At 39.9% G+C, this 25,579-nt stretch overlaps 1 protein-coding gene across 3 annotated transcripts in view; it reads left to right on the top strand.

Annotated features, from left to right (window-relative positions):
• The window catches only part of LOC149158979 (DNA mismatch repair protein), a 241,557-nt gene extending 216,192 nt beyond the window's left edge, over positions 1-25,365 (top strand). For all 3 annotated transcript variants that reach the window (XM_089433421.1, XM_089433420.1, XM_089433419.1), the window contains one exon: positions 24,989-25,365. In XM_089433421.1, the coding sequence (XP_089289547.1) occupies positions 24,989-25,113 (125 nt within the window). In that variant the 3' untranslated portion in view covers positions 25,114-25,365. The remainder of the gene's footprint in view (positions 1-24,988) is intronic.
• Positions 25,366-25,579: the final 214 nt, after the last annotated feature.

Below are 25,579 nucleotides of genomic sequence, written 5' to 3'. Positions count from 1 at the left end.
AACACACATATCTAGGAATTCATAATCATACATAAGCATATCATATGTCCGACAACATTAATACATTAGACATACACTGACCTAGACCAACCTAGGTTTCGACCAAAAGGACATCTCTATAAATACCTAGGGTTTCATCTGTTGAGAAATCTAGGGCATAAGGAGTTAAAATATTTCTTTGCCTGATAATTGCTTGTGATATAATTTTACTTCTTAGCTTATAATCATCTCTTCGTTATATTATTATTGTGTTCTTTTCATCAAGACAATTACCAATATGCACAATAGAAGACAAGTGACATAGTATGTAGGCTTGTCAGCCAGGGCCAAAACATCTCACCTCTTGAGAGGAAAATCCGATCAGTTGACGAGTACCTGTTGATTTGGGGTAGCATCGGATGTGCTCTAGCCACGAAAATTGGTGAAGAGGCTAAGGCACATGAGATCTCCAATACCTAGAAAGGGTTTGGGCAAATTCTAAACAGTTTGGGAGATATTAAAATAATTAATATTTTTAATGGAGTCCCTAAGTCTAAACTTAGGGAAAATAAAATGTTAATGTGAATTAATATAAAACTGTGTTAGAATGGTCCAAAAGTCATGGATCAAGCCAGATCTAATCTTAGCTGTTGATTAAGGACTTAATCTCGACTGTTGATTTGTCAACGAGAAAAGTATAAGAGGAGGCTTGAGGGTCACTTGGAGAACACACCAAGAGATCAAGATTTGGACTTTCTGGGGTGGGTTTGCTGAGAAAGTTGAGAGAGTGATCAGAGTTGCAGCTGAGGGGCAGTGAATACAGAAGCAGAGAGGCAGAGATAGCACCGGGAGGATCAACGCAATAGCTGGAGAGAGGGACGCAAGAAGCAGCCAAGGGTTCATGTAGAGCCATCCGGGCTCACGCAGAGGCAGCTAAGAGCTGCGCAGTGCCTCAGAGGGCTAGCGTGGGTGATGCAGAGGGCCAGAGGGTTGACGCGATGCCTCCAGAGGCTGACGCAGGCCAAGCCAGAGTGACGCTAGGCTAACGCTGGGCTAGAGAGAGGCTGACGCAATCCCTAGAGGCTGACGCTGGGGTTTCGTGGGGCAGATTGGAGCTGTGAAGCTATCAGAGTGTTTATCCGGGGTTTCAGCCGGAATATCTGCTTCCGAGTAGAGAGGTACTACTGCCGATTTTTCTCTGTTGGGTGAGCCGGATTTGGCACCCAGATTGTATTCTGAAACTGCTTAATAAATCAAACCCTAAGATAGCTGCACCGATTTTCCCGCATTTGGTTTTTTCGGGGACATTAGTCCAAAAACAACGGTGTCACTTGTGTGCTTATTTCTATTTCCTTCAGTTGATGATCTGTAATGTGTTGAGCATGTACTTGTATTTATTTCCAGTATTTACATGGTAAATAACTTGTTAATTAACAGAACAAGTAGGTAGGAATAAATCAGTAAAGTGCATGATGGGTTTCTAACGTATCAGACTTAGAAATTCCAACATGGTATCAGAGCGTGGTTGCAGATCACAGGAGAATTGAGGACATCACTGAACAGAGCAGCAACAGTAGAAAAACAGCTGTCCCGAGTGACAGAAGCTGTTCCTAGCAAAGTAGTAGCAAGGAAGGGGTGATGTAGTGCCTGCGTCATCAAGATTGAGCTAGGAAGAGGCAGCAGAGAGGCTGAGGGAGGCAAAGGCAGGCTCACGCAGAGGCCAGGAGGGCTAACGCAGTTGGCTGAGGAGGATGATTTGTCGGTGCTGGGATTGCGCAGAGCCTAGGAGATCTAACCTTCAATTTGCTGGGGTTTAGGAGGCTATGGGTAAGTTGCAGAGTGAAGCTGGTGGGGTGCTGTAGTCAAAACAATACCTAACAGGACAAGGCCAAGGTAGAGGGTGTTCCTGCCGAGGTGGATTTCTAGCCAAGGAATCCGGATCAGTGTTGCAGTTGCACAGACGATTGGAGAGGGGCATCTCTACATTGGCAGAAGGATTTCCAGGAGGGAAATCGAGGCTCAGAGGGAGTCATACCAAGAACTTCCAGGAGGGAAGTAGAGGAGCAGCGAAATGGCACTACACAGAGTAAGAGACCAGGACAGACTGGACGGAGCCTCAAACTTTGTAGTCTGGAAGGCCAAAATCTTATCCGTACTAGACAGGAATCGTGTCAAGCACTTCGCCTTGAGGATGATAGCTATCCCAGTTGACCCGGCTGATAATGACAGGTACGAGGATGCAATGGCGAGGGCTAAGAGTATCATCCTTGATGGGGTCAAGGATCATATAGTACCACATATTGCCGAGAAGAACATGGCACAAGAGATGTGGGAGGCCCTGACCAAGTTGTATCAGCATACTTCGTGCAGAGGAAGATGCTACTAGAAAATCAGCTGCAATCATACTAGATGCAGAATGGAGAACAGATCGACCCATTCCTCGGTCGATTGAAGGAGATCCGGGATCAACTGACTTCCATAGGGGCAACACCGGATCTAGAATTGATGGTGAGAACAGCCCTGAATGCAGTCTCAGAAGACTGGGAGATGTTTGTCCAGAGCATACTGGGCAGGACGACCCTTCCAGATTGGGAGGAACTGTGGGCTGCTCTTCGCCAAGAAGAGATCAGAAAGCTAAGCAAGGTGGGAAGCAGCAGCAAGGGGATTGGAATCAAGAAGGAGGAGGAGGAGGATGTTGCCCTGGCATCTGAGGGAAAGCAGGAGAAACGGAAGAAGGACCTCTCCAAGGTCAAGTGCTTCCACTGTGGGGAGTTGGGTCATTATACGACCCAGTGTCCAAGGAAGGAGTAAGGGAGAGGCCTTTGAGACCAAGGCAGTGCCAGCAAGGGCAGAGAAAGAAGTGGAGACAGACGATGATTGTGCCATGAGTGCTCATGTGCCACTTCAGAAGAAGTGGGGAGACATCGAGCTGTAGTCAGGCGGACTACAGGTGATGAGGGGCAGGATCCTCGAGGTACCCAGCCTCTTGGATTAGACCTTGCTACGGGAGCCCCGAAGAGGAGTAGTAGTACTAGCGATGTTAATAGAGACGGATGCAGATGGAGCGACAGAGGGAGCTACAGTGCAAGATTCCTAGGACAGCGCGAGGCTAGCAGGCTGTAATAGTGCGAGAGGCACGGGAGTGTTGCACCAGTGTAGGATGGCACAGAGAGGTGTGCAACGGTGCGAGATGCATGGAGTTGTTGCAGCAGCGCAGAGGTCAGAGAGGGAGCACTTGTCAGTGACAAAGGGAGCTTCAACATCAGGAGTGTTTCTAGCCTGACAGAGATGTCAGAGTTGGGAGATCAGTTACTTACTTCTCAGTAACTGAGTTGTAGTGCAACAGTTAGCAGTGGTAGTGCTATGAGCAGCACGATGCAGCATGATAAGAGGGGTTGCAGTGTAGATGCAACAGTGGTAGTGGCAGGGCCATGGGCAACAGCACAGATGCAAAGGGAGTTGCAGTATGGATGCAGCAGTGGCAGTGGCAAGGCCATGCGTAGTAGTACAGGATGCAGCAGTGCAGAGGATGTTGGGCAGCAGGCCTAGAATCAGCACAAGGACCAATGCCGGATGATCAGAGTGATGCTCAGTGAGGAGTATTACTAGAGCATAGTCCTCGCTAATAGGGAGTGTTGATTTGGGGTAGCATCGGATGTGCTCTAGCCACGAAAATTGGTGGAGAGGCTAAGGCACATGAGATCTCCAATACCCAGAAAGGGTTTGGGCAGATTCTAAACAGTTTGGGAGATATTAAAATAATTAATATTTTTAATGGAGTCCCTAAGTCTAAACATAGGGAAAATAAGATATTAATGTGAATTAATATAAAACTCTGTTAGAATGGTCCAAAAGTCATGGATCAAACTAGATCTAATCTTAGCCGTTGATTAGGGACTTAATCTCAGCTGTTGATTTGTCAATGAGAAAAGTATAAGAGGAGGCTTGAGGGTCACTTGGAGAACACACTAAGAGATCAAGGTTTGGACTTTTTAGGGCTGGGTTTGTTGAGAAAGTTGAGAGAGTGATCAGAGTTGCAGCTGAGGGACAGTGAATACAGAAGCAGAGAGGCAGAGATAGCAATGGGAGGATCAGCGCAGTAGCCGGAGAGAGGGACGCAGAAGCAGCCAAGGGTTCACGCAGAGCGAGCCAGGGCTCACGTAGAGCCCGCCAGGAGCTGCGCAGTGCCTCAGAGGGCCAGCATGGGTGACGTAGAGGGCTAGAGGGTTGACGCAGTGCCTCCAGAGGCTGATGCAGGCCAAGCTAGAGTGACGCTGGGCTAACGCTGGGCCAGAGAGAGGCTGACGTAGTCCCTAGAGGCTGACGCTGGGGTTTCGTGGGGTAGATTGGAGCTGTGAGGCTGCCAGAGTGTTTATCCGGGGTTTTAGCCAGAATATCTTCTTCCGAGTAGAAAGGTACTACTGCCGAGTTTTTTCTCTGTTGGGTGAGTCGGATTTGGCACCTAGATTGTATTCTGAAACTGCTTAATAAATCAAACCCTCAGATAGCTGCACCGTTTTTCCACATTGGTTTTTCCCGGGGACATTAGTCCAAAAACAATGGTGTCACTTGTGTGCTTGTTTCTATTTCCTTCAGTTGATGATCTGTAATGTGTTGAGCATGTACTTGTATTTATTTCCAGTATTTACATGGTAAATAACTTGTTAATTAACAGAACAAGTAGGTAGGAATAAATCAGTAAAGTGCATGAAGGGTTTCTAACGTGTCAGACTTAGAAATTCCAACAGTACCAAGACCATGACAAAGACCCTTGACTCAGGTATCCTCCCAAGAACCTTGTCACTAACCTTGATGCTCTGCCTCTACCCTTCCTCGACTTTCTTCTTGATCTCAAACTGCTCTCCTCAGGTCCTTCTAGAGAAACTCGGTCTCTATCCTTCACACTGCTTCTTCTCGGCTTTCCCTTAGAGAATCTTGGTCTCTAGACTTCACATTGCTCCTCTCGGCTATCTCTAGAGAAACTCGGTCTCTAGATCAGAAACCCTAATCTCTATACTGCTTCACTTTGACCTCCTTCTATGCAACAATAAATTCTCCTTCAATCTTCTCTTGATGCCTTTGGTCCTTCTTCTCTTGTACCCAAAACGAGTACCCCAGAAGCATACTTCCTTCGATGACCCCAGAAGAAACCTTCCTTCACTATACCTAGAAGAATCTCTCCTTCGCTATACCCAGAAGAATCCTTTCTTCGCTATCCCCAGAAGATACCTTCCTTTGATATATCTTTTTCACACTTCTATTGTTGGGCTCTTCTTTGCACTTTTTCTTGATCGAATGCTTGTCGAGTTGCTTGCCTCTAAGTGATGCCGAGTGTAGCTATATATACATTTCATTACATGTCCTTTAGGCCGACATGATCACAAGTAGTTAGGTTGACTTCTTCTAGCAAGTTCTTCCATCATTGTAGGCCGACTTGAAGAGGATAAGTGACAAGGTCTTGGGGGATATTTTACATGGACAATTTTGACTTTTACAAAGTGTAACATGACTTCATTACATGATAATGACAACATTTTATGACTAGGTGCAAATAATTCCTAAAGACTCAATGGGAGTCTTGAATCAAAAATATAATCTCTTGCTCATGTAACCCATGAAGCAAGCAATATAATAATATTTTTTTTTCTTAACATCTCATTACATAAAATCATAATTACATGTCATTATGAAGACCAAACCTAGTTACACTTTTCAACACTCCCTCTTAACTAGGGAGGTATTCATTATGGTACTTGGTCATTCTCAATCTGAAGAATTTCTCATAAGAAGAATTTCGAATTGGTAACTCATTTGTATAGCATCATATCAACCAACATTGTTACATAGAAAGGCCTTGACTAACAACTCCATCTTTCCACAAGATCTGAGCTCAATGCTGGCGAGACCAATGATTTATAGACACTCTCATCATTGTCTCTCTCGGAACATCCCCTACCCAGTTACTCAGGGTTGTTCCATGAGGGCTATTTTTATCTTCGACTCCCCAACTCTCAAAGAATATTGGTCCTCCATGATTACTCTTCTATTGGATGCCCTATCTCATCCTCAAAGAGTATTGGATGCCAAATAATTACCCAATCCTCCATTCTGTCTTCCCAGGTGATGACCAGAATGACATGTCTATCTCTCCCTCTTAGATAGGGAGGACATATTCCAATAAGGGAATGTACTCATTCCTACAAAAGGAATGTACCTATGCTCCCCCTTGGCTTAGGAATTTCCAAGTTTCTTCCAAGTAAGAAACTTCTTTTCAGGCTCCCTCTTAACTAGGGACCTACAACAGCGCGTCATGTGGAGATCATGGAACAACCAGCTGCTTGAAGAGCTCCTTCCTTTGATGTAATGAATTTGTTCTTTGTTACAGAGCCTTCATCTTTTGGGACTTCTTAATAGGGCACAAACCATCCATCACTTTCGTTCATGAGTTAGTCATGTCCTCATTCCTTTCATCAGAAAGTGATTCATTAGTTTTTCCATCTGGCTTTGCTTCATGTCATGCTGCTTTCTTCATGCCATATTTTCGGAAGGATCTTACATCCTTCTATATGGTCTTCCTGGAATTCATCCATAGATCTTCCCTTTGGCAGCTCTACATAAGCCCATCTAGATATTAGTTCAAAAATACAAAATGAACACTTAAATTAAAATTATCTTTGTGGTCTCTGATCATGCCATCTTCTTGTAGGTATCGACATCCTACATGCATGTTGGCATATCTCCCAAAGATATACATTTTCAAGGGTCTCCATCTTTTTCCGACTCCTATCAGAGTCTTCACATCTTTTGAGGGAGATATTCTAGTCAACTCTTCTTGGTCTCGGATGTTGAATGCCTTCTACCTTTGTTGCATATTTTACGATCTCTTCCTTTATTTTCACACACTTCATTCCAAGGAGCTTCCAATCAAAGTTTCTTAATTGTAGCTAGCTGCCTCATGATTCATATGATAAACATATTATGTTGATTTCATCTAGTGCGACTTATGCTTTTCTGCAATCTTTTAGAGGAGGAGATCCTTTCTTCTTTTGATCATATTTCCCAAGATGGAAATAGTGATCCATATTATCTGCAACCATATGACATGACTTTCATAATAATCTATGTAAGCATACATACCTCATCTTTCCTTTGGGTCATCCAAACTTCCTGCAACAACTTCCTTTGAAAGAGCTTTATCCTTTAGACCTGCTTCATTGTTATGTCATCATACCATCATCCCTTGAATCCCACGAGTTGGAATTCTTGATGAAATATTTGCTTCCTTTCTAGATCGGTGAATCCTCTAATAAGGATTCCATTAGAGAAACTAGAGGATCTTACATATCCTCACCCAGTAGATGTTTCCTTGACTATTGTATGATGATCCCAGTTGATGATGACCTCTACTTCTTTCTATGAGTACCACTTGAGATTTCAATGAGGTTTCCAAGAGCCCTTATTCTTTCAATAGAGTTTTATTCCAGACATTCTTTCTGCTTCCCATGTCAAGAGCTCTTACTCCTAATGCTTCTATCACGATGCTATTTTCTAATCTAATGCATCCTATCTTATTTACATTGCTTCCTATCTTTAATTTCAAGTGAAAATTACCTTCTAGTGAAGAAGATCATCTCAGTGATAGTAGAGATCTTTTTCTTCTTCCTTCTTAAGTTTCTTTGTCTCACGTTCTTTCACTTCCTCAGTAATATGGGCTTCTTCCCTATCCTTTTTTCTTATTACATTTAGGACAATCTCTTCTATAGTGCGCAAGTTTTTGACATCCATAGTATCTTACCTTAGCCATGATCTTCCTTTTCTTTTGAGGACCAAACTTTCCAAATTTCCCTTTTCTTCTTGCCATAACAACATATGCTTGATTCTACTCAGTTGGTCCAACATCAACTTTTTCCTTCAGTCTGGTTTCTTCGATCTTATAGAGTGACCATAGATCTTGAAATGGAGTAGTCTCTTTCTTCCCATACAAACTTGAAGTGAAGTTATCCCATTCTTTCGGTAGTGCGTTCAGTACTACTGTCGTCATCTCTCTATCAGACATGACTTCTCCTAGCTCTGTAGTTGATCTCGAATTTCTGATATCCTCATGAAGTATGAGGCTATTCCATCTTCCTTGGACATATTTAGTTTGTAGAGTTCTTGCCTTAATGAGATTATTTCTCCTGCAGTACGTATAGAAAACAACTCTATAATTTGTCATATATCTCTTTTGCAGTCTCCAACTTTGATACATATGGGATTAGAGAGTCTTTTATAGATTGTATAAGATGTTTCTGGGCTCTCACTTCTCCCTTCATGAATTTAGCATGTGCTTGAGTATCTTCCTTTGGAGGCTGGATTATCGATGCCTTGATGTGATCCATGACCTCATTCTCAATAAGATTTAGGTCTGTCCTTTTCTTCCATGCAAGGAAATTTGCAGCCCCAACCAATTTATTGGTTTCCTTGCAAAAAGTCATTTTGTTATTATCAGATATAGTCATAGACTTACTTGAGAAATCGATGCTTGCTTCCTCCTTTATCTTGATGTTGATAGAGGATTTGCTTCTTGAGAGATTGATGAGAGAGAGCTTGATTCACGATCCTTCTTGAATGTTTTAGTCTTCCTTCTTTCTTGAAGATGGTTTCAAGACTTTCGCTGGTGTAGATTTCTTCAATCTAGGGTTTTGAAGATCTTGACCTTGGTAGACCTTGAATCTGCTACGATTCTTCTCGCTTGAATGCCCTTTCTTGACTTTAGAACCTAAGCTCTGATACCATGTTGAGAAATCTAGGGCATAAGGAGTTAAAATATTTCTCTACTTGATAATTGCTTGTGATATACTTTTACTTCTTAGCTTATAATCTTCTCTTCGTTATATTATTATTGTGTTCTTTTCATCAAGACAATTACCAATATGCACAATAGAAGACAAGTGACAGTATGTAGGCTTGTCAGCCAAGGCCAAAACCTCTCACCTCTTGAGAGGAAAACCCGATCAAAATTCTTCTTATAGATCTTCAATTGACGAGTACCAAGACCATGACGAAGACCCTTGACTCAAGTATCCTCCCAAGAACCTTGTCACTAACCATGATGCTCTGCCTCTTCCCTTCCTCGACTTTCTTCTTTGTCTCGAATTGTTCTCCTCGGCTCCTTCTAGAGAAACTCGGTCTCTATCCTTAACACTGCTTCTTCTCGGCTTTCCCTTAGAGAATCTTCGTGTCTAGACTTCACACTACTCTTCTTGGCTATCTCTAGGGAATCTCGGTCTCTAGATCAGAAACCCTAATCTCTATACTGCTTCACTTCGACCTCCTTCTATGCAGCAATAAATTCTCCTTCAATGTTCTCTTGATGCCTTTGATCCTTCTTCTATTGTACCCAAAACGAGTACCCTAGAAGAATACTTCCTTCGATGACCCCAGAAGAAACCTTCCTTCGCTATACCTACAAGAATCTCTCCTTCGCTATACCCAGAAGAATCCTTTCTTCGCTATCCCCAAAAGAAACCTTCTTTTGCTATATCTTTTTTCGCACTTCTATTGTTGGGCTCTTCTTCGCACTTTTTCTTGATCGAATGCTTGTCAAGTTGCTTGCCTTAAGTGAGGCCGAGTGTGGCTATATATACACTTCATTACATGTCCTTTAGGCCGACATGATCACAAGTAGTTAGGCCGACTCGAAGAGGATAAGTGACAAGGTCTTGGAGGATATTTTACATAGACAATTTTGACCTTTACAAAGTGTAACATGACTTCATTACATGACAATGTCTAACATTTTATGACTAGATGACAAATAATTCCTAAAGACTCTCAATGGGAGTCTTGAATCAAAAATAAAATCTCTTGCTCATGAAAACCATGAAGCAAGCAATACAATAATTTTATTTTTCTTCTTTACATCTCATTACATAAAATCATAATTACATGTCATTATGAAGACCAAACCTAGTTACACCGTTCAACATCATCATCATGTAAAGGCATTTCATATCATGTGTTAGTCAAACCCAACTTCACAAATATCAATAAAAGTTAGACATATAACAAATTTGACTAGACTAAGGTTTGATCAAACAAACATACACATACCAAGGAAATCAATTCTGAGACATTATAAGGGTCTTTCTTATACATTCCACCAAACCCTAATGAATTAAGGTTTCAATGTAGGAATATAGCAAACCCAAAAATTACCAATACTTTGAAGGTTCAGGATTGTAGACTTTATCATTCAACCCTAAGTTAGGTTTTCCTGATGAAACATGACAATTAATAAAACTTCAAATAGCATTTCACAATACCCCTAAGTAGCTTAGGATCTTAGACATTCACATTAGCATACCCTTAGGTTAGGGTTTTCCAGAGAACTTGTCTTGGGCCCTATAAAATCAGTTAAGAATAGGAGTGGGGTAGATTTATCAACTGATGAATCACCCAAAATAAGAATCGATATGATTCAATATAGCTAGACACAACAATGTTAGTAACAGATTATCAAATGAATAAACATTTACTAAAGAAGTCAATATTTTTTGTAGTTTAAGGCATACCTTTAATTCTTGACAAACCTTATCTTGGGTGGTTTCCTTCCATACTCCTTGAGGATATAATAGATGTCTTCCTAATCAAGACAATAGAGGGAGAACGATGATTAGTATTTAATATAATCAAAACTAAATGAGTACATGAAACCAGAAACTGAAAGGAAATGAGATACTTATCTTTTGGAGTTGTTGGGGGCTCCCTCCAAAGCTTGAGGGATACCTAAAAACTTATAAAAACAATAAAAAGGTTTTTTCCAAAAATATGTTAAAAATCTATATTAAAACATAAAAAATATAAAATAAGATATCAAAGGCTACAAGCAAAGGACTTAGTAGTGTAAGTCCCTAATTTCAGATTCTTCGGGCTTGACTTTCTTTGGGTCTCCTTTTGCAACAATGTTGGCTTGATCTCTTTCTCTCTTCTTGTTTCTTGGATTGTCGGGACAGTCACTCCTATAGTGACCCTTCTTATGACATTGATAGCATTCTACATTAGACATGTCAACTTTCTTCCTTGGTCCTTTCGATTTCTTTCTTTTATGTTGAGCAATGTAGGCATTTGACACTCCTTCAGGATTGACAACTAATGAGATCCTTAATTCTTCTTGATTGCAGGCGGCAGAGCTACCTTCCAACTGTTAAGTCCTATAGCAAATGCACCCCAAGTAGGTGGCAATCCTAATAGGGCAGTGATCACAAGTTCTTTGTCTGGAACAATTTCATCAATGGCCAAAAGATCATCCCTGATTCTTGCTATCTTCACAAAGAAGGATGCCACTGTGTCTTCTTTAGTCATCTTTGTGGTCCTTAGCTCATTCTTCAAACTTGCTACTTGACCAATGTTCTTAATAGTAAATAACTTTGACAAGGCTTCATACATTTCCTGAGCATGATCGATGTTAGCTATGAATGGGACAAGGTTGTCCTTTATTCCTTCTACCATTAGAGTCATGGCCACCAATTCTAGTTCCCTGAATTTCACTTTGTCAGCATCACTGGAATCCTCTGTAGGCTTCTTTACTTTTCCTTTGACCAAGTCTAGTACCTTGTTATTTTCAAGGATGAGGTCAATCCTCTTCTTCTAGGACCTGTAGTTTGAGCCCCCTCAAGTTTGTTCTCTCCCTTGATTGTGTTAGACATCTTCCTTGAATATAGTAGATTTCTTTCCTGAGATAATCCTTTGAATGGTTCCTTGATCAAGTGCTTGAGACCAATGTTGCACGAAGCGGGGATGAAACGGGGATGTTTTTTGGAAGTGGGGACGCGAAAGCGTCATTTTCCAAAAATCTAGGAAGTGAAGCGTCTCGGAAGCGTCTACTGTATATATATAATTTTTTAATATTTTTTTGCATTTATATTAAAAAAAGTATCCAAAATACCAAATTAGTTGTAGAAGACATGAAAACATGCATATTTTTACATAAATCAAGATAGATATGGCATCCATTGTACATCAATGATTAATTATTCCAGCATCAACCATCTACAATCTAGATTCCTCTTCTCTTGTCTAGCCTTTGCCTCTACTTCAATTCTATAGGGATTTTAGTCAACATTGCCTAATTTTGATCAAACAGCTTAATCCAAGCCTTATAATATGGTAGAGAAAGCTTAACATGCCTGATCAATGATTTTGACTTGAGTGAAGGGTACATAATTGCTAAGGCCATGACAAAGGAGTTCAACAATCAATAACACCAACACTGGGGTACATATAGGGCTTGTTGCTCTTGATTAAATGCCAATCACATGCCCTCATACATGATATAATCCAATGAAACGCCACAATCCCATTGATCCTGAAAACTGTTAAGTCTGCTGAATTTTGAATGGGATATGAAATTCTATTTTCTCCATATGAAGTTTGATGAGGTTGGAACCACTCTCAAACATCCTGAGTCATTTCATGGTAATGTTAAAAATTTAAGTAAAAGGATGGAAATGAAAGATAAAGGAGAATGTCACTTTTACTTTAAGAATTTAACATTACCATTAGGGAGCATCTACGAAGCATCAAGGGGTACCTTGGGAGTATTCGGAAAGTGTAGTTCCTCACAGAACAACTTGAAATTTCCAAAAACAAAAAAGTCTCGCAGAATCATCCACCTTCTCTCTGTTCCGCTCGCGATCTGCGGTGGATACATGTCCGAACTGTTGGAAATAATACGGAGAGGGGGGTGAATCAGTATTATCAAGTCAATAAAACTTTTCATTTCCATACTCTGATTCATATATGCTGCTTCAGTTAAGAATACCCACGTATATTCAATAAACTTATGATTTAGTTAATTGATCTTCAATGAGTGCATTAGAACATTATCAACCATATTAACAGCAAATAGGTGCAGTAAAATAGAACAGATCATCACACATAAGCCACACACATGAACACAATGATATAAGGTGGAAACCTAATGTGGGAAAAAACCACCTTCTGCAAGTCATCTCAATCTTCTTCTTAATAAGAAAATCCTTTTACAATATTTCTGTACTGGTGCAGTCTTATACCAGTACGCAAGCTTCTACCTGCAGAGAGCTACAACCCTCTCTCGTTCTCCAGTCTCTCTTGGAAGGGAGCTACAACCCCCATAGTTCTTGTACTAGCCGATCCATTTACTAGTACGCAGGCTGCTACCTGCTACAATGCTCCAAAGTTTTCAACTGCTACTGGAAGGGAGCTACCACCCCCTTAGCTCTTGTACTAGCTAAGATACTAGTACGTAGGCGCCGACCTACAATCTTCTCTCCTCCGGGTACCACGTTTCATACATTTTCACACTGGATACTCCTGAAGCACAACACATAATCTGAAAGGCCACGTTTCATCCAATTTTCATACTAGACCCATTAATATCATTGAAGCACATAATCAATCAATCTTCTGAACCACCCAAACACCAGATCAATACATATACAAGGATAATATGTGAGTTAGCAATCAGATCTAGTCCATCAGATCACATAAAGATGAGTCATTATGATCCTGATCCAATATTAGTTCTCATCCATCAATACTGAAGCTAAACACAATCAACCATACAGGATATGCAGAATACTGTCATCAGAACACATCAACAACCAGAACCCCCTGTAACTTTAAACATCATAGCTCAAATGGTATACGCTACTACAATGAACCAAACCTGCGTACATATGCGCTTTCACCAAAGCCAACCCGCGTACAGATCTATAAATATTCAATCATGACTTGCAGCGATTTTAAACTTAAGTTATACCCAGTTCAGATCATTACAAGTGTCAGTATACAGATCTAGAATAAGCATAATCAACTATATAGAGATAGTTAATTTCAAACCATTTGATCCCGATCTATCCGTAGATCTTGTTCTCCATCAACCGGTGAGATCCCTCTTTAGCTCAGATCCAAATCTGCACCATAATCCAATCACAGTATTCCAGATTTAGCACTTTATCAGATATTCAATAATTCAGATGATGCTTTGCCAAATGATCTCCTTCCTCTTTTATAGTCTTAGGCCTTTCACAATACCACAGTCCAAAACCATAATAACACAATACCACGGACCCAATACTTGGGATCAACACTTTTGGATGCAATACCACGGACCAAAACCATAGGATCAAAAATTGTCGAACTAATACCATGAACCAACCATGAAAGTGCGTGAGATCAACACTTTTGGATGCAATACCACGGACCAAAACCATAGGATCAAAAACTGTCGGACTAATACCATGAGCCAACCATGAAAGTGCGTGATCTTTTCTCTACATGAAAGAAACTTTTCTCTGCATGAAAGTGCGTGAACTTTTCTCTACATGAAAGAAACTTTTCTCTGCATGAAAGTGCGTGAACTTTTCTCTACATGAAAGAAACTTTTCTCTGCATGAAAGTGCGTGAACTTTTCACCATATGAAAGAAACTTTTCTCTACATGAAAGTGCGTGAACTTTTCTCTACATGAAATAAACTTTTCTCTGCATGAAAGTGCGTGAAATTTTCTCTACATGAAAGAAACTTTTCTATGCATGAAAGTGCGTGAACTTTTCACCATATGAAAGAAACGTTTCTTTGCATGAAAGTGTGTGAACTTGAAAATAACTTTGCTGCACTATAATTTATCATTTGTGTGATTTTCCATCAAGGACAACACTTGTCTCATAATGCCAACAATCTCCCCCTTTGGACTTGATGGCAAAGCTAACCTGAGAACTGTCATCTGATTCCTTTGAGTTGTCCGGCATCCCATGCACTCTGTCACATCTGATATCTCTTCCGTAGATTCATCTAGATATATATAAGTGAGTTGATCTTCTACGAGTTGGTTGCCATCAAGTACAACACATGCATCATAATGTCAACAATCTCCCCCTTTGGACTTGATGGCAACAATACCAAATCACTCTCCCCCTTTGACATCAAGGGCAAAGGGCAGACCAAGATATTCTCTTCCTTTGCTGTCCATACTCCCCCTGAGTACCTGCTGAAATCTCTGAATGAGCTCCCCCTTTGTATATGCCATGGTGCACCAATCTGTCCATGCTTTTTCTGAGAACATGCTGAAATCTCTGCTCTGCTAAAATATGCTTGTTCATGCTCCCCCTAACTGTTAAGCAAGGTCTGCAAAAAGATGTTCTACAAGAAGTACATGACTCTATACATCATAAATGACCTTCCTATCACCAAAGACTCATACATACATCTATCTCCCATCACAATGGTGATATACCAAAAGTTTACGGATAACATAAGAGAATAACATCATTCATCCCAGGCATAGTGGGGAAACCAACATAGGCCGTTACATGACCTGAAGAGATCTCATCAAATGACTACACAAGATAGAGACACACTATTACATCACGAGTCTTGATATGACCTTTACATCGAATGATATACATGACATTTATATAGAGACCAAACACCTAAATAAGATCATGATAAACATCAACAACGACACTGTATGATCTGCTCCATAGTATCAGCAACTTGTATTAGTGCATGAATCATCAAGGTATGTCCGTATCAGCTAACAGAATTCTGTATATACAGAAACATTCACATTCTATCATATGAGAGAAACACCATAGCCATCCAGATCTGCATGAACCAAGTATCATCAATTGGGAATATAACAACCTATCATCATATAGGTAAGAACTCATCATCATCATGTCTCCAACAATGCAACATTGAATAATCATCCATGTATCCAACCAACAATCCTCATCCATATATGTGCCAAGAACAATAGGAATCCTGCATCATAACTGTAATATATGATCTTTATGCATATGACGACAACAACATATGAGTGACTCATCATCAAGTAAAGAAGATGTGAATTCAAGCTATGTACTTCTCCTTATCCTTATGAAGATCACCATGTAAGCACCATTAGAGAATCAACCACAAATCTGATCTAAATATCAACTATGTAACCCCAAGAATCATCTGAACAACTCATAACCATATCATAGCAAGATGAATCATTTATCCATATAAGCATCATCACCAAGGACTATTAACCATAATGCCAACAATGCATTAAAAGTATATGCTCCCCCTAAACCTGTGCCATCTTGTTTACTGTCAGATCTGATCATGCATATCAACAAGAAGTATCAAGTCATCATCATTATTAAGTTAGAAACAAAACACTTCTAACCATCAAGTCATTTCCACACATCATCAGTAAATTGTAACCATTATCAAATAGCGCAAATAATAAACCGAATCATAACTGATCCTTTTCCTGAACCTGTCCCTACTGCCTTTCCTCAAACAATCATATACGCGACTATGCCATAACCAATTCGCGTATATACGTGACTTCTCTTTAAGAAACTTGCGTATGAGATTTAGGACACTGAAGTTTTACACTTCCAGCTCCCTCTGATTTTGTTATGTTTGTATGTTGTGTTGTGCCCCCTCTTTCTGACTGTACCTCTTTCTTCTTCCACATCTTCAAGTGTGATGATGATGTTTTCTCCTTTTGGTATGGTGCCCATACTTTGTTCCTGCATTCCTTAGCTATATGTCCAAGCTTGTTACATGTGTAACATCTTACATGTCTCATATTTCTTCTATAGAAATCAACAGCTCTGTGACCAAACATATTGCAAGCAAAGCAATATCCATTAAAGTACCTTGAATGTGATGATCTTTCTGCATGATGGTCTTGAACCCTTCTTCTTCTACATCTGGCTGCAACATGTCCAAGATTATGACATACAAAACATTCAACATTATTCATAGGAGGAGTAAAGGATTTTCTTTGAAGAATTTCTTTCCTTGGTTGATGATGAGATTGACCTTTCATCTCCTTATTGAGTATTTCAAATTTTGTAGTAGAGTCCCTTGTCTTACTTTGTGAACTAGATTCACCTTCAATAGATTCATGAAAACCAAGACCAGTTTTGATAGCAGGAGACCTTTGACTATTAAGAATATCATCCAACACTTTAGTACTATCTTGAAAACGTAAGAGCTTATCCTTTTCTTCTAATTTACCTTTCAAGATATTTACCTCAACCTGAAGTTGTTCTTCCTTTTCCAGACATTGCTTCTTCAAAGTTTCTTTAGATTTTCTTCCTTCTTCCATTTGTTGCCTTAGTTCAAGAACTTCATTTTCATGAGCTTGGAGTAGTTCTTTATTCTACTTCTTTGATTCTTCAAGATCTTCTTTTAGCGAGCGGATCGTGGCTTCAAGACTTTCATAGTAACTGGATCTATCTCTGAGTTTCTTGATGGTTGTGCTTCTTTCATTGACTTCATCTCTTAGTGATGTTACTTCATCCTACAACTTTTGATATTTGTCCTTGAATAACTTCCTTACCTTGTTTCCTTCCTCTAGTTGAGCTTTTAGTTTGGCAGCTTCTTCTTTGAAGACACATTCCCTTTTGTTCAATAGATCTTGTTGATCTCTAATTTTGTCTGTAAGCCTTTTAAATTCTGCCTCTATTTGATATCTTTCTTGCTCACCCATAAACGAAAATTCAGTTGTTTCGCTATCACTTTCATCTTTTCCAAAAGGATAGATAGCTGGAACATCAGAGGATAACAAATTCATACCTGATAGTTCATCTTCATTCTGAAATGATTCTGAAGTGCTTCTTCCACATAATCCCCAATTGATTCTCCCACTGTCATAGTTCTTTTGAGATGTCTTCTTATGCTTAGGCGCTTTCTTCTTAAGCTTCTTTCCCATTGTTCCACGGATCTCCTTCAAGCGATCAAGCTTCTACAAAAGGACCTGCTCTGATACCAATTGTTGGAAATAATACTGAGGGGGGTGAATCAGTATTATCAAGTCAATAAAACTTTTTCATTTCCATACTCTGATTCATATATGCTGCTTCAGTTAAGAATACCCACGTATATTTAGTAAACTTATGATTTAGTTAATTGATCTTCAATGAGTGCATTAGAACATTATCAACCATATTAACAACAAATAGGTGCAGTAAAATAGAACAAATCATCACACATAAGCCACACACATGAACACCATGATATAAGGTGGAAACCCAATGTGGGAGAAAACCACCTGCTGCAAGTCATCTCAATCTTCTTCTTAATAAGAAAATCCTTTTACAATATTTCTGTACTGGTGCAGTCTTATACCAGTACGCAGGCTTCTACCTGCAGAGAGCTACAACCCTCTCTCGTTCTCCAGTCTCTCCTGGAAGGGAGCTACAACCCCCATAGTTCTTGTACTAGCCGATCCATTTACTAGTACGCAGGCTGCTACCTGCTACAATGCTCCAAAGTTTTCAACTGCTACTGGAAGGGAGCTACCACCCCCTTAGCTCTTGTACTAGTTAAGATACTAGTACGTAGGCGCCGGCCTACAATCTTCTGTCCTCCAGGTACCACGTTTCATACATTTTCATACTGGATACTCCTGAAGCACAACACATAATCTGAAAGGCCACGCTTCATCCAATTTTCATACTGGACCCATTAATATCATTGAAGCACATAATCAATCAATCTTCTGAACCACCCAAACACCAGATCAATACATATACAAGGATAATATGTGAGTTAGCAACCAGATCTAGTCCATCAGATCACATAAAGATGAGTCATTATGATCCTGATCCAATATTAGTTCTCATCCATCAATACTGAAGCTAAACACAATCAACCAAACAGGATATGCAAAATACTGTCATCAGAACACATCAACAACCAGAACCACCTATAACTTTAAACATCATAGCTCAAATGGTATACGCTACTACAATGAACCAAACCTGCGTACATACGCGCTTTCACCAAAGCCAACCCGCGTACAGATCTATAAATATTCAATCATGACTTGCAGCGATTTCAAACTTAAGTTATACCCAGTTCAGATCATTACAAGTGTCAGTATACAGATCTAGAATAAGCATAATCAACTATATAGAGATAGTTAATTTCAAACCATTTGATCCTGATCTATCCTTAGATCTTGTTCTCCATCAACCGGTGAGATCCCTCTTTAGCTCAGATCCAGATCTGCACCATAACCCAATCACAGTATTCCAGATCTAGCACTTTATCAGATATTCAATAATTCAGATGATGCTTTGCCAAATGATCTCCTTCCTCTTTTATAGTCTTAGGCCTTTCACAATACCACAGTCCAAAACCATAATAACACAATACCACGGACCCAATACTTGGGATCAACACTTTTGGATGCAATACCACGGACCAAAACCATAGGATCAAAAACTGTCGGACTAATACCATGAACCAACCATGAAAGTGCGTGAGATCAACACTTTTGGATGCAATACCACGGACCAAAACCATAGGATCAAAAACTGTCGGACTAATACCATGAGCCAACCATGAAAGTGCGTGATCTTTTCTCTACATGAAAGAAACTTTTCTCTGCATGAAAGTGCATGAACTTTTCTCTACATGAAAGAAACTTTTCTCTGCATGAAAGTGCGTGAACTTTTCTCTACATGAAAGAAACTTTTCTCTGCATGAAAGTGCGTGAACTTTTCACCATATGAAAGAAACTTTTCTCTGCATGAAAGTGCGTGAACTTTTCTCTACATGAAAGAAACTTTTCTCTGCATGAAAGTGCGTGAACTTTTCTCTACATGAAAGAAACTTTTCTATGCATGAAAGTGTGTGAACTTTTCACCATATGAAAGAAACGTTTCTCTGCATGAAAGTGCGTGAACTTGAAAATAACTTTGCTGCACTATAATTTATCATTTGTGTGATTTTCCATCAAGGACAACACTTGTCTCATAATGCCAACAATCTTCCCCTTTGGACTTGATGGCAAAGCTAACCTGAGAACTGTCATCTGATTCCTTTGAGTTGTCCGACATCCCATGCACTCTGTCACATCTGATATCTCTTCCGTAGAATCATCTAGATATATATAAGTGAGTTGATCTTCTACGAGTTGGTTGCCATCAAGTACAACACATGCATCATAATGTCAACACGAACCTCCACAGATCTGCACTCGATCCTTTCCGGATCCGCAGATTGGGAAATAGGAACCATGGATCGAGCAGTAGGAGCCCCGGATCAGGCCCCCACGAATCCAAATTTGCAGGAATCGCCAAAAAAAGGAGGAATCGTGGATCCGATTTTTCGATCCGCGGTTTTGCCGAAGGATCGGTGGCGGATCCATACGGGACGCGGATCTGCCTTTGGATCCTTGGGGGGGGACGATTCCTGCAACATTGCTTGAGACTGCCTTTTTCTTCTTTCTTCACCAAAGCTCTGATACCATGTTAGAAAATGAAACAGGCAGAAATATTTTCTTATTCTTGGTAATTACTTGTGATGTTTCTTGTTATTATGATTCTTTATATCTTCTTTCTTTTGGTTCATCAAGCAATTACCAAAGCAACAACACATAAAACAATAGACACCAAATGTAGGCACTATGCTAGGGGAAAACCCCCCTTGAGGGGAAAGCCCAATCAAGAAATTTTTCCTTTCAATAGTATTCTTTGAGACTCTTCACCCTAGACAAAGACCAGACCTTCCCTCCACACCAAGTAAGCTTCCCAAAATTTTGACCCCTTTCCAGCAACTTCGACTAGGCAGCAACTTCCGACAACAGGTAGCTTCCGACAACAGTGAAACTTGGAAGACTTCGATCTCCCAATCTAGGGCATGAAACAGAGAGAGAGAGGCACCAAAATTTCGATTTTCTTCTTCTCTTAGCCTCCACCCAACTCGCACTTCTTTTGGCTTCCCGGTTTCAGACTTTGCACTTTTCCCAGCTACAAGAGATATCGAACTTCTTGTGAGAGAGTGTGTTCCAAATGAATTCGATTTGCTTGTATTTATAGGCTCCATGTGAGGTCGAATTAGTGTCCTTAGGCCGACTTGATCTCTTCTAGGCCGACTTGGTGTGGAGGATACATAAATTATATTTGACTCAATACTTAACCTTTTTACATGATTCAAAAGCCCAAGAAGGGTCTCTTTAAAAGTACAATGACTTTATTGACTCAAAATAAATCCTAGAAGTCCTCAATGGGGACTTTGACCTAAAACATGGTGACCCAAGCATGAAACCCATGCTTTAATAAGTCACAATAATAATAATAAAAATTATTTTCTTTATTCTTTTGACAAGTACATTACAAGATGACTCAAATACATTAAGGAAGACAAAACCTAGTTATGTTTTCCAACAAAAAGAAAATGGAGTTTGATGGAGAGATTAAAGATTTTATCCACTAGGAACATTCATTACATGTTGTACAGTGAATAACATATGCAATACTCAACTAGATAGGCTTTCAAAATTATTTTTCAACAATTAGGGCACAAAATTGCATAACCTAGAAGCAACAATTCCATACATCAGACAATTTCAAGATAGAAAATATTCAACAATAAGCACTTACAAGACAACATGTAGTATATCCATCCATTATCCAAAGAAATAGCTCCAAAGACCATCAAAAATAGTTTCAAATATCGAAATGCATCCAATAGATATCTAATAACCAAGAAGTAACAAGTGCGAAAATCCTTTAAGAGATCGAATTCCAAGTGTGATGATGATGAGAGACTAAAAGAGGTCTCTCTTATTGATACATGTCTAATGACTCTAATCAAGTCTAATTTTAGCCTAAAGCCTCTTTTAGTTGTCAAATGATGGGAAAAATCTAATTGTGGTTGAAAGCCAACCACAACTAATGTGAAATCATAAAGATTAACCCACAAGAGGGCCGAAATGCTGACATCATCACTGCGTGGGCCTCTTGGAGGCATGCGTTGAGCTCTCTTAGTGCCAAACTGAAGGAAGAGGGCTCCAAAAATATCATCTAGGGGTTGGCCCCTAGACATCAATGCAAATCATCATGTGGACCCCAGTTTTGTGTTTGGGGCATAGAATGGGTCTCATGGGTCTCTTGGTGATCAAATAGCCTGGATCTGCTCCATTGTTGAGGGCTCAGAGAATGGTGCTAGCCCTCCCATGTCTCAAGGGGTTAGACAAACCTCATTTGGGTCTCGGATCAACTGCCAAACCATGTGATCACTTCCAAGCCAGTTGGGGCGCATTGGTCCGAGTGCATCATCTCATGAATAATGTGGGGCAAAGTGTAGACTGCTGGGGGTGATATAGGTGCCCATGGAGTGGAATGATGCTTTGCAAGTGATAGGAGTCCCATGGTTCTCAATGCTTCACATGTAGGGTGTCATATGCTCCTCTAGTGGACTTAGGCCCCAATTACGTTGCCTAATCCATGATGAAACCACCTTCCAATCACACATAATATCCAGTGCTGCATCTTCACCATCAGGTACAATTAATCATTAGTGCATCTAAGTGGTCCAAGCTTGTTAGTCAAGGGAAAATTGAGACTTCTTATGGGGCTTCTCTTCCAAATTTGGGGTTTTGTTCATGTAATAGTGTTACCTCCTGATTCCAATTGGAAGGATGATGAACCAATGCCTTTGACTTCGTGCTTGCCATTGTCTCCAAGCTCCACCCTTTGAGCTATCTTCTTTTCAACCAATTCAGAAAGATTATCACGACTTCCTGTCATGTGCCTAGAGGCACCATTGTGCACCAACCAAATTTCATCATGACTCGCAATTGTGTTGATTTCTGTAGCATTGGATGTGCCCTAGCCTCGAGATTTTGCAAAGAGGCTAAGGCACATGCATTCTCCAAGACCCAAAAATCGTTTGGGAAAATTCCACCTAGAGATGGTTTAATTAAAATAATTAATCATTTTTAATGTGTTCCTAAGCCTAAACTTAGGAAATATGATTAATTAAAGGGTATTAATTAAATCTGGTGCGAATCTTCTAGAAGAAGACGAGGATCAACTCCCAGTTAATCTTAGCCATTGATTATGTTTTAATCTTGGCCATTGGTGCTCCAATGAGAGATTATAAAAAGGAACTTGATGGGCACTTGGAGAACACACCGAGATAGTGAGATCTAGAGATCGAATTTCTCAAGAGTAGCGGTGCTGGGTTGCCAGAGAGAGATTGAGTGATCTTCTTGCAGTGAGGGGCAGGGATAATAGACCGAAGGGTAGCTTTCCAGTTCCAGAGAGTGCAAGGCAAAGAAGGCAATGAGAGGTTCAGACAGGCAACGCAGACCAGAGGGTCGAAGTTCTAGTCAGCGGAAGATCAGAGGAGGAGGTGACGTAGTTCCTAGCTGCTATGATGCAGATCTGCGTAAGCTGACGTAGAGAATGCACAGAAGCAGCGTGGGGCTAGCCATCCAGAGCTTGGATCAGATTCAGATTACCAGTGACAGTGTGAGATTTTTCTCACTACCTCTTTGCCAATTTATTCTCTGTATCAGATTGCCAGTTTGGGCATCTAATGATTTGTACTCGGATTACTACTGCATAATAATAAAACCCCAGCTGCTGCACCGGTTTTCCCACATTGGATTTTTCCAGGGACATTGGTCCAAAAACAATGGTGTAATTGTGTGTGTGTTTATTTCTCTCCAGTGCAGTATTTAGTTTCCGGAGTATTTTGTGTAGGCTGCAGTGTATGTATTTCGGTATTTGCCGTAGAAAACTGCAAGTAATTTGTTTAAATTAATTTAACAAATAGGAGAAATATCATCAGTTTGCTGCAGTAGGAATCGGGTCACCGATTTTTCACAAATAGAACCTGTGAAAGCAGAATAAAAAGAATGATTTGATATCATCATCAGAATCTTTCTTCCCAGGCCTCCTCTTGAATGAGGGTTCATTAAGATCAGCTGCAGAAGCATGTTGCTTCCCTTTCTTGTTTCGATCATCATTCATTTGAGGACACCTTTCATGTGCTTTGAAAATTCTTGTATATTGTTTATCCTCTGTTTCCTTTGTTGGTCTGGTTGCATTGGGGGTGCGGTCTTCACCTGGTGAGCAGTCTTGGGACAACCAGGGACATACCAGTTGGGAGGGGAATTTTAAAAACTATGGCTAGAAACTCTAAAAGGATGAGCATGGAGCTGGAGCTACAGGAGGTCCAGACAGAAATAATGAACTTGAAGATCAACCTAAACCAACTGGCAACTACTCTTTCTATCACCCTGGACCAGATTACGGATTTAAAGACAAAAATGAGGCAGATGGAGGATGAAATGGCTTGGCTCCGTACCCAGCTTGAAGATATGAATCAGAAAATTAAATTGGACCAGCCCTCTGCATTCGATAGTTCTGTTTGTGTCAGCTTCAGGTTTATTCTTGATCTGAATTTGACCAATCCTTTGCAGAAAAAGACTCTCCTCCCAGGGAGGGGGACAAACATCCTTAACTTAGGAATGAATTGTAAATTCTGTAGACTCCTTGGAAGTTTTTGGAGATGGTATAAATGGTATAATGTGGGGATAAGAATGATCAGGTACAATCTAGATCCAGATAGGAGAGCAGTGGAGTCTCCCTTTTTTGACATTTTGTCCAAATTTTGTATCAATCTGTGATGTATGTATTCTGGTGTATTTGCTGCGACCCCAGCACAACGTTTTAATATAATATATATTCTCAGTTCCATTAAAAAAAAAGACTTACTGAATGGCTCTAGTTTTCTGCAAAGTTTAGATTAGTTTCACAGGTAGGGTAAATATTCTAATTTTTTTTGTCTTATTATATTATGAAGATGACGTGCATATTAATAGCTGCTTTGCCATTCATTTCTCCATGGCTTTCAGCCAATTTTTGTACTGCATTTATTGGTTAGTAAGATTCAACTTCCCAGGAACTTCTGAGTAATATTAATGCTTTTCATATTCTAATGTGACAAAGACACCACAAAATTACAAATTCATATGACCCTTGTTCATGATTATTCTATTTAAAAATTTAAACCATTGGTTGTAGTTGTATAATGTTAGGTGATCTGGTGCCTTTTAGACAAAGATCATCATCACCTGTTGTCTATATGCAACTAGATAGTCATAATTTATGAATGTCATCCTTTATGAGTGTTTGAATTGGAGGGATGATGGTTTCTGATTTATATTTACTCTGCCACAGATGACAAAGTGACTGTCCTGGAGGCTGAAAAGCGAGCCGAAGAGCTTGATCCAAGAAGCCAAGCTATTAGGGAGGCTTTGAATCCTTGGCGAACACATGATTCCAAGAGAGAAGCTGATCCCTAGTTGTATGTGAACAGTATAAGGCTCTATCGGTCCACCATTTTTTATGTAGCTGAAGAGCATAAGACTTTGTCGGATATATTTCTTCTTTAAGCTATCATTTAACATTTTTTAATAGATTAAGGCTTCAGTCAATTCAATCCTTAGCTGTCAATTATATTAATGTTCTTCTTTGACCATGACTACAAACTTTTAAAGTGGGCATAAAACTACTTGCATGATCTAACATAATATTATGCTGGAACCATTTTGTTATTGGATATCTAGTCATGGTTATAAGCAGATGATTAATTTTTATGAAGGTCAGTGTACTTTATCTGCTTGTAATGTGTTCAAAGTTTATTTCAAATTTCCATATCTTGCTTTATAATTCATCGTGGAACTTTATTTATTAGTAGTCGTTGTACAGTTGTGATCAGAGTTACACTTGGATGTTGATTGTATTATTCGACACGAGTTCTTGTGGTTA

Source organism: Pinus tabuliformis, chromosome 5_2, assembly GCF_031772625.1.
Source record: "Pinus tabuliformis cultivar Carrire ecotype Pingquan chromosome 5_2, CPIR1, whole genome shotgun sequence".
NCBI classification, from domain to species: Eukaryota; Viridiplantae; Streptophyta; class Pinopsida; order Pinales; family Pinaceae; genus Pinus; species Pinus tabuliformis.
This window is presented reverse-complemented; position numbering and strand designations above follow the sequence as displayed.